The following is an 18,938-nucleotide window of genomic DNA, read 5'->3' as shown; positions in this document are numbered from 1 at the left end:
AATTGAAAAACAGTTAGAGCATGAGAAAAACAGCTACCGTGAGATAAAATCCGGCTATGATAAGCTTAAATCGGACTACGCACGTGTATCAGAGGATTTGATTGATGTCCAAAGTAGATCAATGAGAGACAATTTATTATTCTTTGATTTTACGGAATGTGAGACAGCTACTGAAAGAAAGGGAGAGAACTGTGAAAAGAAAATTTTGTTATGATGCACTAGGTTTTGCAGACGCACACAACACCTTGAAAATAGACAGAGCGAAAAAAGTCGGAAAATTTATGGCCAACAAAAAACGTCCAATTGTTGTGAAATTTAACTATCATAAAGACAAGCTTGAAATAAAACAGAGAGTACTAGAAAAGAAAGTATCAATAAATCATAGTGTGAGCGATCAGTTTCCGGTTCCGGTCCAGCAGCGACGGAGACTACTCTACCCGTCTCTGAAGAAAGCGCGTGATGCTGGGTTACGAGCAAGTCTACATATGGATAACCTTTTCGCCAATAATAAAATGTACACGATAGACTCTCTCCCAATACAAGAAATAGAAAATATGTCTACAATTCCAGGTGCCCAGCAACAGAATTCTGCCCGCGGCATTACTAAATAGGAATATGGGAATATTAAATATCCTATATTGGAATATTAATGGATTAAAGTTTAAGCTGAATGAGTTTGACTTTTTAAATCTCATCTCTTCATATGATATTGTGCTGTTAACAGAGACATGGACTTCAAAACTTACAAATTTAAAAATTAATGGTTTTGATTATGTACATGGTCCTAGACCTAACAGTAAGTCAAAAGCGAAACGTAGTAGTGGAGGGATTGTTATTTATTATAAAGATAGTTTGGTAAATAAGCTTGAGATTGTGAATATAAACTTAAAAGGTATCGTTTGGATTAAATTAAAAAAAAGAGCATTTTGGATGTGAAACAGATATTTACTTAGGTACATGTTATATTCCACCTGAGGATTCAAATGTTTATAAAGATGTAAATTCCAAACTTTTCGAGTTTGACTTTTTTTGAGCAATTAAATGAGGATATTCGTAAATATAGTGACCTTGGTCAAGTCTTCTGCATGGGCGATTTCAACGCTCGAACGGGTGAGAGGCTGGATCATGTAGAGAACATTCACTTAGATCGTTTCACTGCGCTTCCGACCGACGAGATCCAGGATATTCCGAAGCGATCAAACAACGATACACACGTTAATTCTTTTGGTTACAAATTATTAACTTTGTGCAAAGAAAATAAAATTATCATAGCTAATGGGCGTTTAGAACCAGGTTTTTGTACTTTTCATTCAAAATTTAGGAACAGAGCTGTTATGAGTACAGTGGACTATCTTTTAACGGATTTCGAAAGTTTTTCCTCTTTGAACGATGTATGTGTTATGGATATGACAGAATTTTCAGATCACTGTCCTATTTCATTTTCATTAAGTTATAGTCAAAGTAATAGCAAAATATACAAGGTACCACCAATAAATAAAATTGTATGGAATACTGAAAATAATAATAATTTTTGCAACTTGCTGGAAGAAAATAGACATGTGTTTGAAAATATATGTGATAAACTAATGTCAGGTGAAAATGATATTGACTATTGTATAAACACTTTATCTCAAATGATTTATGATATATCTTATAAATGTCATGGTAAAACATTTCATAAAAATAAGCAAAAAAATAATAGAAAATCGCCATGGTTTAATCATGAATGCAGAAATGCTAAATCAGATTTTCTAAACAAAAAACGAAATTTTGCTTTGAACAGTTCTAATGAAAATATGTTGTTATTTTTTGACAAGCAGAACTAAGTATGCAAGGGTTAAGAGACATGCAAAATATTTATATTATTCTAAGGAGAAATCAAATCTTTCAGATATGTGTAAAACGTCTCCCCGCAAATTTTGGAAATATATAAATAAGTATAAAAGTAAATCGAAAGCCAATAATTGTCAAAATTTAAATGCTTTTGTTGATCATTTTTCGCGTATTTGCAATACGCAACACAGCCGCTTTAATGCAGACGATTTTTCACAGTCACGTGATTCACCTGTACACGTCGAGCTGCTAGATACCCAAATAACAATAGATGAGATCTCTAAAACAATTTCATCGTTGAATAGAAATAAAAGTGCGGATTATCAAAATATAGTGGCGGATTTTTTCATTGATGCTAATTATTTTATAAGTAAATATCTGTGTGTTATCTTTAATAAAATATTTGAAACAGGTGTTTATCCCGATTCATGGTGTAAGGGGATAATTGTCCCAATACATAAGAAAGGTGATCATGATAATCCCTCGAACTACAGGGGCATAACTTTGGTAAATTGTATGGCCAAAATTTTTTCGTTGATATTGCGCAATAGAATTAATAAATGGTGTGAGTCAGAAAGAATTTTCAGCGATATTCAGTTTGGTTTTAGAGATTCGAGATCAACCTCTGATGCTATTTTTATTCTTCATTCCATAATTCAGAAAGTTTTAGCAAAAAATTCTAAACTCTATTGTATTTTCATTGATTATGAAAAGGCCTTTGACACAGTTATAAGAGATGCGTTATGGATTAAGCTGTTAGATACTGGTATTAGTTGTAAAATGATAAATATGTTAAAGGCAATTTATTCGTCTGTAGTGTCATGTGTAAAAATTAATGCTTTTATGAATATGTCAGATTTTTTCGACGTAACTCTTGGATTAAAGCAAGGCGAGCCATTATCTCCCCTGCTATTTATTCTTTTTTTAAATGATATTGAAAAATGTATAGATCTTAACAAAATGTCGAATAGCGACCTTGAACTCTTGTCTAAATATTTGCTACTTTTTGCAGACGATATCGTGCTTTTCACTACAAGTCCAGAGAGCTTGCAAGCTCAAGTTGATAATGTATATAGTTATTCGTCAAAATGGGGGCTTAAAATAAATGTTAATAAAACTAAAGTTTGTGTTTTTGAAAGAAGGAAATCTGTACATAATTTTAGTATAAACATTGATGGTCAGTTTGTAGATATTGTTGATAATTTTTCATATTTAGGTGTAAAATTTTCTTATACGGGTAGCTTTTCTGAAGCAACTAAGACTCTTGCAGAGCAAGGCCTTAGAGCATATAACAGTCTATTGGGTATTTTTGACAGAATAAAGCTAGATGTAAAAACTAAACTGCACCTTTTTGATAGTCTGATAACTCCAATTCTGTTATATGGTTCAGATGTATGGGGAATTTACAAATATAAAGATATTGATAAACTGCAAATAAAATTTTATAAATATGTACTTGGTGTTAAAAAACAAACTCCTAATTGTGCTGTCTATGGAGAACTTGGTAAATTTCCTTTGTCAATTTTATGTAAAGAAAGATCTTTAAAGTTTTGGAATAAAATTGTTAATAATCAGCATTCGCCTATATATAGCATGTATTTAGATCAATGTGTTAATGGAAATAATAAATGCTGGGCTAGGCAAGCTCATACTATTATTAATGAGTTAGGATTTTCATATTTGTTAGATAACTATAATGTTATTTCTGATTTTAGCTTAATTTTTAAACAACGCCTTAGAGATCAATTTATACAAAATTGGCATGAGCAAATAAATAACATGCCAAAACTCTTTTATTTTAGGAATTTCAAATCAAATTTTTGTTTTGAGGAATATCTAAATGTAATACAAAATGACAAGTTAAGAAAACGTTTGACATGTTTCAGACTTGGTTCCCATTCTCTAGAAATTGAAACTGGCAGATATATAGGTTTAAACAGAAGTGAGAGAATATGTAAACTTTGTACTCAAAACCATGATAGAATCCGAATATCACTTCCTGCTTTGTTGTCCATTTTATTCAGAATTAAGAAAACTTTTTATTCGTAATGCATCTTTTCCCACACTGAATAAGTTTTATTATATTCATGTCATCTAATAATAAACATAGATTATTACTGATAAGTAAGTACTTGGACAAAGCTTTTGATTTACGATCTAATACCATGGAACAAATGATAAATAGACGAAATTAATGATATATTATTAACACTACTTTGTTATTTGTTAATTTCAAAACGAATACTGATATTTGAAATGTTTATATATGTATCTTGTAGTTATGTGTGCTATATTTCAAGATCTATGTATGTATATGTTTTGTATGTATTGCCAAAGGCAAGGATTTGCCGATTTGCAAATAAAATTTGAACTTGAACTTGAACTTGCTATTAACGAGGACCCCCTCTTAAGGTATCTGTTCACACTAAGTAACAATATGACACTTGTTATATTACCATGTTGATCATGTTGAGCATAATTGTTTATTATACAATAAATGTAATTTCTATTTTAATAAAAAAAATACAGATTTTATAAATATTGTTTTCTTTTCTTTTTTTGTGTGTGTTTTATGCGCTTTTTTAATACTGAGTTTTTACGTTTACTACTATTTTAAGAATTCAATTGTCATAATGATCGACGATTATAAGTCAAAACTTAACTGGAAAAAGTCAGTAAATCATGGTTAATCTTTCAATTTATAATATTGTTTATTCTTAAACCATATACATGTACATTTGTATTTTTCTTTATCATTTTTTAAATTATCAATCAATTGAATAATTCATAAAATCTGATTTGTAACTTTGAATAATTCCTCGGAATCTTTACTAAACACGAACAACAAATTATATAAAATGTTTTAAAGTTGATAGTGTCATATTAATGCCATAAAAATGTACATTTTTTCTCAATTATTGTACATATTTATTGTTTTTATCTCATATAGATAAAATATAACATGCGATTTGTGTTGTTGGTTTTTTTTTCGAATTGTATGTTTATGCATAATAATAATCAATCAATTCGAGAGTTGATCTGTGTTTATTAATTATTGTAACCAAACTAAGTGACAAACATTCATTTTGAAAAAAAGCTTATTTTTATATGTAAAATATTTGTTCTGTTCTGTAACGATATCTACTCCAAAACCGGGAGAGACCGGACAATAAACGTGTGGTACTATTCGCCGGTCATTAGTAAATCCGGGGAGAGACCGGAAATTACCTAGGAGTACATCCCTCTATAAATAGATTTTCGGAATATTAAGGTCATCAACTCATCATTCTATTAACAGCTTTCGGAATAACATACCATAATAACCCACTGTGTACTACAAAATGATAAGCAAAAATACCCCGAAGAGCGCGATTTATTGACGGAAAAGGTTATTTCATTTGAAAATGTTTGCATTGCGAAATTCTCCAGTTCGCCATTCATTGTACATATCGCGACTAATTAACAATCAAGCACCCTCATACCGATCGGAATGATCAGCTTTTATTATTGGCAACTATAAAAGGCTCGAGAAGTTGCTGTCGCCCTTTCACAAAATCTCATTTCATTCCAATAGGCGCCGCGCTTAGGCGCCGCGCTTCGGCGCGGACTCCAATAAATTGTTTATTTGTTTTGTTGTAGTGTAGTATATGTAAGTTGAAGGGCTTAAGCTTGTAAATGATTTATGTTCGGTTGAAAGAATTGAATTAGAGCATAATTGGTAATATTGACTGGTAATTCCTTTCAAGTTACATTAAACGCGGCTTACACGTTCAAAAGAAAATGATAAGAAAATAATTATAGAACGTGCATACGACATGATGTACATATAATACGTATCATATTTGCAGAACACTCCATCATAGTATGCGGCCATTTTTTTGGTGCGTTCAAATTTGAATAATCATGTTTTATTTTTGTAACGTGTCTGATATGCAACATCAACTCAAAGTTTTGGAAAGGGGTACGTAAAGAAATAGTAAGGAAAACGCATAGATATGTCAGTTCTAAATTAAAAAGCTGAGCCAGTCAAAAGTTTTATGAAAAGTTTTTTTTATATATCATCATCTCCCCTTATTTCGCGACTGCCGTAGATTCGCGGCCATCTTTGTTACCGCGAGAATCTCGGACTAACTCGTTGGAAAACATTGACAAAAAGCATGCGATTTAAACAGCAGGTAAGAGCCTTCGAAACATTTATCAATGTAAAACTTCCGTTTTTCCTTATTCCGAAATATCTGTTACTTTAAAAATCCATTTTAAATGCAAAATTGTCTGAATTCCAAAATAATATACTTTTGTCTGCTTCATAGTAACCTTCCATGAAGAAGTTGAATCCTAGATCTTTAGAATATGTCCATGCTAAAATGACCAAGGAGTCCATTGTCATTGAATATTTTGATAGCCCATTGATATATGTAAACAAATTGTGACATTGACACTTTTTGGAGAATATTTATGTGTAAGATTCATTAGGATTATGAGGAAATAGATTTTTCTAACGGGTAAGTAACGGATATTTTGTACTTGATATTTATTGATTGTTATGCCGGTAAATGCTTAGCGTCGCGAATGTACGGCAGTCGAAGATAAGTGTAAGCAACTGAAAGTACCAGTAAACTATAGTATACAAAATAACCGAAATGATGGGATTTGAGTGAAATGACAAATTATTGTTAGGGACATGCTATTATAGTGTGATGATGGATATGTGTATACAAGGAAATCAATCATAAGCTGACCTGTAATGTTTAATCAGTTTAATACGACAATGGATATTACAAAAAAAATTGTAGCTTTTCTGTAATTTATTAATCACGTTGGATTTTAACAAACAACTCCTTCGATTAATGGCATTATAAATCATCTGCATCCAATTGTTCACACGTTGGTTTAACTAACTTTTTTTAATTTTAAATGCAAACTTGCTATGATTTAATATATACAAATTTTATATAAATGGTTACAGAAAATGATATGTACAATGTATATGTGTAGATAAACCGAAACTTGAAATCATTTTAGATTATAGCAGTTTATATGCAAATGCCTTGCGATGCGGAGAAGAGCAAAATATTTATACTAAAGATGTGCTATGTGTTTACGATGTTGATAAAACTGAGGCTTTACGTGCATGCAAGTCTGGCAAACATCTACATAATTGCAGTAAGAATGTTAATTTTATTACGTTTAATATTGGATTAAAGCTATATTTGTTATGATTATGTTATCAAATACAAACATTTTTCAATTAGCGTTCTTGAAGACATACAAACCTATATAGAGTTGATTTACTATTTGACTTTTGATATACAGACGTTATAATTTTAGATCTACATTATTAACATTATTCTTTGATCAGAGCAACAATCATGTCTAAAATAATTGCCTATAGTTAATACATGGGGACTAAAATGTGCATATAACCCTTACATTTCCATTTCCTCTGAATGTTTTCATACTAAAATATATTAGTTTTATTCTTTGCTCTATTATTGAGCAGCTATTCGTTTATATAAGCAATATCGTTTGTGTATTAATATCATAATAATCCTAAAATAATTTGAATAAAACAGTATGTTAAAATTTTCAGTTTTGTTTTATTATCAACAATATATCATCTCTGTATTTTGTTGTGTGTGTGTTTACTTCAGGAAATCATACATGTGGTTTGGACATGATAAAATGCCCAGAAAGTTATTGCTTACCTAAGAAATTTGTGTGTGACGGAAGACCACAATGTCCGGATGGTTTCGATGAAAAGGAATGTCGTAAGACTGATAAATTTGCCATTTATCATATTCTTTTTCAAAATACATTATTTGACGGTAAAGGAAACATTATTAAACTTTCAGGGCAAAAAACTATTTTCAGTATGATTAAAATATACTTTGTTTATATTTCACATCATCAGTAATATGCAGTGTATTAAGTGATATCGAATATGGTTGACACAACCATTTGTTTAATGCATATGGCAACAATAAATAGTCTATTATATTCTGTTAACAATACAATGCTTACATTACAATGACATATTAATTTATTGTGTCTAAGAGAAGAAAATCCATTTTGAATACATGAAATTAAAGTATAAGCATGTTATTGATAAAATGTCTCTTCAAAGTAGAGTATTTATTTCAGTGTTATTACTTTTACGTTTATTTTAGACTATCTTTACATTTATTTTATAATGGCAAAAACTATCATCTCTTTTGCATTGTAGAACTTTTCTTATTTTTTTTTATTTAAGAATGGCATGCAAGGACTATTCTTTATATTTTATTTTTGAATAGCCACTCAGATTCCAAGAGTATAATGAGTACGTACATGTAATTGAAAATTCTACTGATATTCAGTTCTTCACAGTACATTTAACAAGAAGTCGAGATGATTTCAAACAGCCTTCGGACAGAAAATTAAAGAATGTCAGTTCATTTAAAAAAAACAATCGTTATTTCTTTTCAAAATTATTTTTCAGACTGTGAAGACATCGAGAAGGACATTGTTATACTCGTGCACGACGATTTTTTTGCCGAACAATCAAAGACTGTTGAAGGATTTGCGAGACAATTTTATTCACCAGGAAGTAGAATTCGTATAATGAAATACAATTTGAAACATAAGCATTATATTACGCATGGAGTTGTACCCCTAACTGTAACTGAGATGTCCCCCATAGAGTTTCTTGACGATTCCGAACCTTGCGATTTGTTTGTACTTCCACACAAACTGATTAATATCATCACATTTAGGGATGCTGCTGTTAAAGGGTTTATATTATTTGATGATAGACAAGATGACACCTTTGTGAATTCCATATTTTCAAAATTGACCGATGAAAGGAAACTTGGCTTGAATATATATAGAGTTAAGAACATATCTTTTTCTACTTTGAATTGTCGGAATAATTTCGAGGACGTCACAGATGTATGCGTTCGGAAATGGAAAGTTTTACAGTTTATAGGAGTAGAATTTTTCCACAAGCTTTGCAAAGGTAAAATTCTTGATTAGGCCTTAAATTACAATTTCAGCTTATTTTATCATAACAAAAGTTATCAAAATGTACGTTGTTTTTGTACCGTCATCAAATAATTGTACTCGTCAATAAAATCAGTGTCTTAAGGCTTATTACATAATTTCCATTTCATTCTAATGCGACATAGGTTTGATCGTTATTCTCCGGTGTTGACCAAATATTTACTATCACAGTATGACGCAAATACATTGTATTGATTTTTTTCTATAATCACCACCAGAAAGACAATTGGGTGTTTACATGGTAGTATAAAAATCAGTTCATCAAACTAGTTTTCTTGATATACACCAGTATTAAAACAATAAACTTATTTAATGTCGGTAAATGCATTGTAAATTTCAAAGAAATCTATGCAAGATACATAATCTATTTTGTTTGACAATTTTTAGTCCTAGTCTGCTTTACTTAATTTCAAGATAAATATACAAGAGAGAAGAAAAATGAACCAGTATGCATATCAATAGCACAAACACAAGATACCACATAGAATGAAGACCAAACAATAAATATTAAAATACAACAAAGTACAAATACGGCACAAAAAGCACAATAAAATGTTTTGTTATTACTTTGTTACAAAAAGCTTACCTATTCAAAAGCGTAGTGTAAACAACATTATATTGTGTTTTACTCAAATAATCGAAATTATACCATTTTTATTGAAAAACTTGGAAATGACTTTACATAGTTCTGGCTGAAATCGTCAAGGGAATAAAGTAGAAAGCAAACTTATTCCCGTTGTATGCATCTAACTTTGTTTCGCTAATTCCCATGTAAAGTGTTCACACAATCGTTTCTCCACACACGTGCTAATATTATTATATCGCTATTAATTCTTCCAGGTAAATTAAGAACTAGTTGCAAGAACGGATACCGTTGTTTGTCGAGCAGAATGTGTATCAGCCTGTCTGAAGTTTGTGACGGCATAAAACAATGCAATTATGGTGATGACGAACAGTTATGCTATGTAAATTGTCCCGCTAAATGTGTGTGTACAGGGTATGCTGTCAACTGCAGTGACGCAAACATCAATATAACAGTAGCAACTCAAATAACTAGAAGAACACGCGCACTTGATTTGAGTTTAAACAAAGGCCTGCATTCCGTCCTACAAAGTACACATTTATCTCTCCCTTTATTATTAAAGCTCAACTTGTCAAGTTGTCATGTTGAGAATGTCTCGATTCAGGCATTTACGAAAATGAATAATCTGCATGTTCTTGATTTGAGTAAAAATACGATTAAAACACTATACAAGAATACATTCAGTGCACTTAGATTTCTAAAAGAACTATACATGCACGGAAATTCAAAACTAACAAGGATTGAACCAGACGCTTTTAAAGGACCTTTCTGAATCTATCCGGATCAAAACTAAAAATAATTTCTTCGAGATCTTTTACAGGTCTGAATCTTGATACATTAGATCTCTCAAGTAATGACCTAGAGGCAATAGAAAACAAGGCATTCAGCGAGTTATCTGTTGTAAAACTTAACTTTATGAACAATGAAATAGAAACTTTTAACACGGATGTGTTCACGGGTATTAGAAATGTTCGTATTTTGATGACGTCAGCTTATAAATTTTGTTGTGTAAGGCCATCATATGTGCTTGAAGAAAACTGCTACCCGTCCAAAGATGAATTTTCTTCCTGTGAAGATTTAATGCGTCTTTCTGCCTTACAAACGATGTTGTGGTTAATTGGTTTGTCGGCACTTTTTGGAAATATTCTATCAGTCATTTATAGACTGAAATACGATGCAGAACGACTAAAGCTTGGGTTTGGAATATTTGTTACAAATTTAGCAGTTGCTGATCTACTCATGGGTGTTTATCTCGTTATGATAGCTGTGGCTGATGCAGTTTATAGGAATAGGTAAAGTCAGTATTGTTTCCCTTTAAACTTATTAATTATATAACTTTTTTATTTATTCATAGATTAAACACGAATTTCAAATATATGTCCATTACTTACACCAACAAAATAACAAAGTGATCAGATTTATAAGTCTGGAGCATAGGTATCCATGATTATTTTCAATTTTAACTTGAAATTTATAACTTTCAACCTTATTTCTATAAATGGTTATATATTAAAAAATGTTATTTTATTCTAATTTGTTACTATAAATGTTTTCAACGAGCACTTTAGACTTCAGATAATTGTTCTTTGTCTTAATTGACATATTGTGTGACAATGTTCATACGTCTTTTATCTTTAATATTAATGTGATCTTTAGTTTTAAAATGTAAAACACTTATATTCTGTTACAACCAGTGGTGTTTAACAGGCTTGCACTATGTCTGTCAGTCTGTCTGCTTTCCTGTCCCTTAAACTATTTCCTGAGATCTCTTTTAAAGAGCTCGCAAATTTAGTTGAAATAGAGAAAGGTTGAAACATAGTTTTACATATTCATCCTATTACAATTGAATTTGTTGACTATCTGTTGTATAAACATAATTTACTTACTAGGAACACGTAACACATTTTTATGATGCAGATAAACTTAGAACTCAAAAGATTTAATTTCATTCATGTTTTCCACAATGACATTATTGAATGGTCATGGTCTATAAAAATGCTGCTGAGGTTCAAACCGGCTGGGGACTTTTGAATAACTTGCAATAGTTTGATAATTGTTTGTTGACTACATATTCGGTGTATGACTAGTGTTACCGTGGATAGTGTCATACATTTGATTACTGGAAAATACATTAATACTTCATTCTGATTTGCGCATTTCAGATACATCTTTGTTGACGAGTATTGGAGACACAGTGTTTGGTGTAAACTAGCAGGAATATTGTCGACAATGTCGTCTGAAGCAAGTGTCTTCTTTTTATGTCTCATAACAATAGATAGAATCCTTGTTATTAAGTATCCTTTTGGCCAAATGAAGCTTTCAACCAAGAAAGCAATATTACTTGCAATTTTAGTATGGGTGTTTTCTGTTCTAGTTGCTTTGCTTCCGGTTGTGTATGTTGATTATTTTGAAGGCAAATTCTATTCAAGATCTGGGGTCTGTATCGCTTTGCCATTAACAAGAGATCGGCCACCAGGATGGATTTATTCGATAACTTTGTTCGTCGGACTAAACTTTGTTAGTTTTCTACTGATAGCGTTCGGCCAGGTGTCTATTTTCTTAGAGATAAAGAAGACAAGTTTGAAAGTGATGAAACATGAAATTGCAAGAAAAAGAGACCTAAAAGTTGCAAGAAACCTGCTTTTTGTCGTGACTACTGACTTCATGTGTTGGTTTCCAATTGGAGTGATGGGTAAATATGCATAACTTGAAAATAATTTTCAAAATAAGTACTATTAAATTTAACTATGTACTTTTAAACGAAATTTTGAGCAATATTGATGAAATAAAACGCATATTTTTATTGTTTGGGTATTTTCACTGATTAAATCTATTTTTCTCTGCGGTGAAACATATTTTTTGTAATTTTCACTGGTTTCTTGCTGGACTACTTTCATCTAAACTCAACAAATACAAAATAAATAATGGAAAGTATTTCAAATTTATTTTTAGGTAAAAAAGATTAATATTTATATATTTAACAAAAAAAATTTCTATAAATACAGGATTTATTTCTACCTAGTGATTTGAACATTTTCATATTTCACTTGTGGCTACCGCCACTCGTAAAACATTTATTTTCATACCACTCAATGAAAATAAATCCTGCATTAATAGAAAAGAATATATATTTTATACATTGTTATTTTTCGCTTATGTAATATCTGCACCACAAGTATATATATATACAAATAACGTTATGAATTTAAAATACTTAAGTCTGCGAAAAAGATTTAACAGTATGATCACCCCGTCGTAATCAAGAATTAATCTCGGATTCAGTGAAGAGAATCACTTACTTTCATTGTAAACAAAGACTTTGCATTATTTGCATCTATTCTATTTATTGAACACCGTATTAAATGATTATTTAGGCAACTGCGAAGTGTTGTCAATAAGTTTGTCATTTGTACCTCTCCCTGTAACACTCTGCAAATAAGAAGTGTACGTTTTATTTGTGTATGTTTCAAGTCTAATCAAATTAAGTCGACCTTTACACTTTATAATAAAATGAAATAGTATAGGTTAAAACTTATCCGGTCTGTGTATCCGTGTTTTTAGGTACGAAGTCTTTATCAGAAGTATGAAGAGAAATAACGTTAGGGGGAAGTAGGGGGAAGGGCCGCGAATGTATCTGTCCAATCCTGAGAAATAATGTTTTTCATTATTTCACTGGATTGGACAAGTTCGGGGACTTTCTTTAACTTAAAATACATTACTACATTACTTTTTGCTACTTAACATATATTATACTTACTTTATATTGTTGTACGCATAATTAAAATTTTGATATTGATTGAAATCCCTTTCAGTACCGTTATTAAACAAGGATATGAATATGACACTGACTAACTGCAAGAAAAAAAAACGTTTTGGATCTTTTTTTTTCAATTTTGCCATTCACAAATTAGTTTTAAAATATATGATACTTAACTACTTTGAAAGATATTTCGTCCAAATGACAACAAACTATATATTTAAGAATATTTATCCCATGAATAGCAAAACTTAAAGCGTAACGAATATTTTGATATTGATGTTGAAACTAATTCGAAAAATATATCAAAGTGCCACTGGATATATATTAAGGAATTATCCGCTTTATAAAACAAGACCACAAGATCACTTTTAAATTGGACTATATGACAATCCTGTATATATGGAAAGGATATACATGTATAGATGATGCAACACAAAGCTGCCTACCCGGCATGACAAAAAAAGTTATTGATAAAATGACGACAATACATGCAATGTATATCCTGGCATCATAATATGCATAATAAAAAAAAAGAAAAACAAACCATAACATGCTTAATAATATTGATTTGTTTAAAGAATGACAAGATCTTAGTTGTGTATATCGTTTATGAAATTCAAAATAGGAACAACAAATAAAAGGTTATATTTAAAAATACATATCTTTATTATTTCTAGGCCTAATGGCGTTGAATGGGCACGCGATATCAGGAGATGTTTATGCCTGGACTGCTGTATTTATTCTTCCTATAAATTCAGCTTTAAACCCATTCCTTTACACGTTGTCTGCAATTATAGGAAAACGGGTTGGTTTGTAGTTTATCATCAAATTTTAAGATTCAATCGTAAGTGTCAGTAAGACTATTTCCTTTTTAAATTTTTAAACTGACAGTATTATATAAACATGCACAAAATGACGGACTCATTTGGCTGTTCAAAATAGTTCCAGTGTGTCGCGGTCTATATTGCGAAGCGTTATAGCTAAGGAGATCAAATTGTACCTGAAACTTTACCCTTATAACTTATACGTTACCTGTTTAACTTATTCCTAGTCCAAATTACTGATGCATTACCTTAAAACTGACATAATTATCATATGTATAACTGATGGTAAATGGTGTAACTGATTTGCTTTACATCCCCTGTAACTGTAACTGCGAAATCCATATAACTGAAGCATAAATCGTATAATGATAACTTTAAACGTTTACCTAATACATATATACTGAAATATACATGTGAAGTGCATATTAATATAAAGCTGCGTTTTGTTGCCCTTTTTGTAGCATATGTCTATGTCTATGCAATGTATTTCAGAACATTAATCCAGATTTGAACGAAACAAACAGAGTAACAATAGAACAAGGTAATTATTTTGTATCGACTTAACTCGCATATCATTCTTTGTCTTTTCTTTATTTGAGAATTATTTGTAGGGGCGGCCAGGAATATTGTTTCAATGTAGAAATACTTAACACTTGTTTTGAAAAACATTTTTGTACACAACTTATTATTTTACAGTTGCTAAGGAGTTGATTTTTTGCAATTAAATTGTTAAAATCGTTTTCTTTTCTTTCTTTTTTAAGATCGTGGGCTAAATTTAGTGAAATTAGGAATGCATTTTTGTTCGCATCCTGCAAGTAATGGATACACACGTCTACGGGAATATGTAGGTAGTGGGAAAAGACTTACAAGTAAAGACAAACTTGTAATCACTTCAGTGTTGACAAAATACCTAGATGTTCTTCACAGCTGCGAGTTAACGATGGGGAATCTAACTATTGACAGTGTATTTGTTAAGTTCTTGTGTCGTAAGGTAAATAAATTATTTCTTACAACGCTAAATATGTAGAATAAATTAATAATAACAATGCAACAATTTTAAGTTATAACATGTGTAAATGACAATGTTTCTGAAGTTTCCCGTCATGTATGAAAAATATTAATGAGGAATGAGTTCCTGATAAATATTAATGTTTTATCAGTATTAAAATTACATTAACTACAACAAATCTGTAATTTATTTCGCCATGAAGTGGTATCTTCAATAATAACTCCTAGAAACCAATATAACCTTTTCTACAAAATATTACTCTTCAGATTTTGATATTTAAATTATTTATGCTTTTTATTAATATGCTTGTTAATGTTTAGAAAGGAAATAGACAGACTTTATTAATACCGTAACTTTGTCATTATCATTCCGGATCACATACTTGTAAACTATGGATTTTTTTGTTAGGACTGTATTTCAACAAGGAAAGGAGGCGTTCAATTAAGTCACACATTAACAGCAGTGTAATGAAAATAACCCCAACTCGTGTGTACATTCATTTTTTCTGTCTTTACAGAAAGTCTGGAGTTGTAGAATTACCTTGGAACCAGTTCCATCCAAAAAAGAAACCGATACTGCAAATGACATGGCTGCCCTAGCGAAAGTTGTAGACTTTATGATGGATAATGATAAAGATATACACGTTGCTGAGCCGTATATGTCTCAAATGGAATATATAACACGTGTGTGATATGTTCGAGCGTTAATATCACATGTCACTTACATATGTGCTCAATTTTACAGATATGAACAATAATGTATACATGTATATTACATTCGTTGTAATATGACCAAAATAACTACAAATTATGACGCAACCGTCATCTTAATCGTCATCATTATTGTAATCAACATCATCACAACAACATATTTATTATAATCAAGAAGACGAACAATTTCATTACGAAGAGCAGCAGAATGACGCTCATCATCACAATTTTCATATTAGTTGTAACCAGAGCTGCATCAGTACTAAGGGTGTTCTTCTTTGTACATAAAAAGGCAAAAAGGCCAAAAGCCCTAACCCAAGTAATATGTCCTGGAGATATCAGCGTGGCTTGGTCATTTTTTGCACCGCGATTTGTTCTTTCTCTATATAAATTTCGGAAAAAAAACATTTGAACTGTTGAAAAACCATCCGACCAATATCGTTGCAAATTCGATTTTGTACAACTTTGGAGGATCATTTCTCTAGTTTCTTCTTTGAACATTATAAGGCCTAAAGCCCTAACCCAAGTAATATGTCCAGGATATTTCCGCGTGGCTTGATCATATTTTTTTTGCACCGCGATTTTTTTCTTTCTCTTTATAAATTTCGGAAAAAAACATCATTTTCACGAGCCTACAGTTCAAAAACCATTTGATCAATTCCGTTGCAAATTTGATTTTGTACAACTTTGGTGGGTCTTCTTTACATATTTCTTTTAAGTTTTAAAGCCTTAACCCAAGGAACATTTCCAGGAGATTTCCGCATGGCTAGGTCATTTTCCGGCGATTTGCTCTTTTTGTATATAAAGTGCATAAATTTTCGAGAAAAAAATCATTATTTTGAGCCAACCGTTCATAGAGTGGTCTTCCAACTTCATATAAATGTAAATCAGTTCTGGTGCGTGTGACAAAAACGCGCTTGAGAGAGCTCGATCCTGCAGGAATTGATCTCATGTACAGTTAGCCATTACAAAATGAACGCTACGTACTTAAAAAAAAAGAAAAAAAAAGTAATAGGTTGTATTAGTTACAAGGATCTTCTTCACTCCTATATAAGGCTTAAAGGCACAGAGATTTAACTCAAGGAAAACAAGAGCAACTACTCCAGGTTCAATAGTCGCTATTCGGACCTGCGATTTGTTCTTTATTTATATAAAGTCTTAAGAAATTTCATAAAAAAACGCATCATTTTCTCGTGTCAACTGTTGAAAAAACATTCGACCAGTATCGTTGCAAATTCGATTTTGTACAACTTTGGAGGGTCTCCTTTGAACATTATAAGGCCTAAAGCCCTAACCCAAGTAATATGTCCAGGATATTTCCGCGTGGCTTAATCATATATTTTGCACCGCGATTTATTCTTTCTCTATATAAATTTCGGAAAAAAACATCATTTTCACGAGCCTACCGTTCAAAACCCGTTTGATCAATTCCGTTGCAAATTTGATTTGGTACAACTTTGGAGGGTCTTCTTTACATTTTTCAAGTTTTAAAGCGCTAACCCTAGGAACAGGAGATTTCCGCATGGCTTGGTCATTTTGCGGCGATTTGCTCTTTCTGTATATAAAGTGTATACATTTTCGAGAAAAAAAATCATTATTTAGAACCAACCGTTCATACAGTGGTCTTCCAACTTCATATAAGTGTAAATCAGTTCTGGTGTGTGTGGCAAAAACGCGCTTGAGAGAGCTCGATCTTGCAGGAATTGATCTCATGTACAGTTAGCCATAACAAAATGAACGCTACGTACTTAAAAAAAACTAGTAGATTGAACAATGTACCACTTTTTAAGACAATAATGCATTACCAGTTACCAGTAGTAGCAACATTTTTTATTCTGTATCTGTACCAGTATTTGCAAAATCACTGCAGTACATACTGCAGTACCAGTCATACAGCTCTGGTTGTAACGGTAGTGGTTATCAGCATAATCATCATCATCATCATCATTATTATTATTATTATTATTATTATTATTATTATTATTATTATTATTTCAATTAATTGTTTGATTATTATTATTATTATTATTATTATTATTATTATTATTATTATTATTTCAATTAATTGTTTGCTACAACCATCATCATTAACATTACTTTTACATAATCAAAACGACCATCATTATTCTTTTTTAACAAACTTCATGATATCAACAATGCCTTGATGTATCACCATTTTCATTTCTTTATCAAAACCATTTTGATCAATTAGTTCTTCTTTAATGATGAATTGTACACACTAAAGTTACATATTCCAGCCTTTTAGCAGCAGACGATGTCGTTCTTTGAAAAGCTTTCAGTGAATATTTCACTGTCAAACATACCATTATCTCGCACATGGTTGTATTTATTTTTAAAGTTTATATATATGTTAGATATGTAATATGCTGTTGTTTTTGTTTTGTTGTTTACTTATACCCTGGCTTTATATTCAAACTAAATTGTCTTAATAATCAATTCTTTAATTCTTTGTGCATATATTTTACATCATTTTATCTAAGTCAAATAAAAACGATATAGAAATGGCTGTAGTTAGATTTCCCTATTTCAAATATTAGAAAAGTTATGAAAGAGTATGTGTTTGTTTGCGTGTTTATATTGAATTCAGATCATAATGAACTGTATGTCCTGTACCTTACTAAAGTTTGGTTAATGTTTTTGTTTGTTTGTTTTGTTTTGTGTTTTATATCAGACAGACGGACAGGACAAACAAACTACATTGATAAATCATGCATTTTCAAACATGCCTCAAAATATAGTCGATATTTATGTACCTTCCTTTATCCATTAGTGACTATTTTCCCATTTGTCTTACACGCAAACTTTCAAACATCAGTGTTAAAGGTCTCTTGCATAAGACAATAACCTTCCTGTCTCTAAAACACTGATGAAAATCGCCTTGTAACCGAATTGTCAGAGCAACCCTGGTCAAAGGTAGTACCTTTTAAAAAATCACGATAACTGTACAGATTTGTTCACTGATACATTTTTGTCTGTCTTTGAAAAACATGCACCAACAAGAAAAAAACTAGTTAAAAAGGTCACCCAACCACACCGGATTTATAAAACCATCATCGATGCTATTAAAGCAAAACACCAATTTCATGGAGTTAATGACACATTTAACTACAACATATGGAAACAACAAGTTAAGTCTCTTATATATGATTCTAAGCGACAA

The 18,938-nt window shown here is 31.1% G+C and overlaps 1 protein-coding gene across 1 annotated transcript; it reads left to right on the top strand.

Moving 5' to 3' along the window:
- Window positions 1–615: 615 nt before the first annotated feature.
- Window positions 616–15,998, top strand: LOC132724078 (G-protein coupled receptor GRL101-like). The gene is given in 11 exon segments (XM_060708893.1): window positions 616–796; window positions 6,829–6,996; window positions 7,485–7,601; window positions 8,312–8,827; window positions 9,712–10,220; window positions 10,223–10,746; window positions 11,617–12,146; window positions 13,892–14,019; window positions 14,531–14,579; window positions 14,800–15,029; window positions 15,565–15,998. Coding segments are annotated over 11 exon segments (3,126 nt in total). The 3' UTR covers window positions 15,739–15,998.
- Window positions 15,999–18,938: the final 2,940 nt, after the last annotated feature.

This window comes from Ruditapes philippinarum, unplaced genomic scaffold (assembly GCF_026571515.1).
Source record: "Ruditapes philippinarum isolate M1 unplaced genomic scaffold, ASM2657151v2 ctg2324_1_1_1_1, whole genome shotgun sequence".
Lineage (NCBI taxonomy): Eukaryota > Metazoa > Mollusca > Bivalvia > Venerida > Veneridae > Ruditapes > Ruditapes philippinarum.
This window is presented reverse-complemented; position numbering and strand designations above follow the sequence as displayed.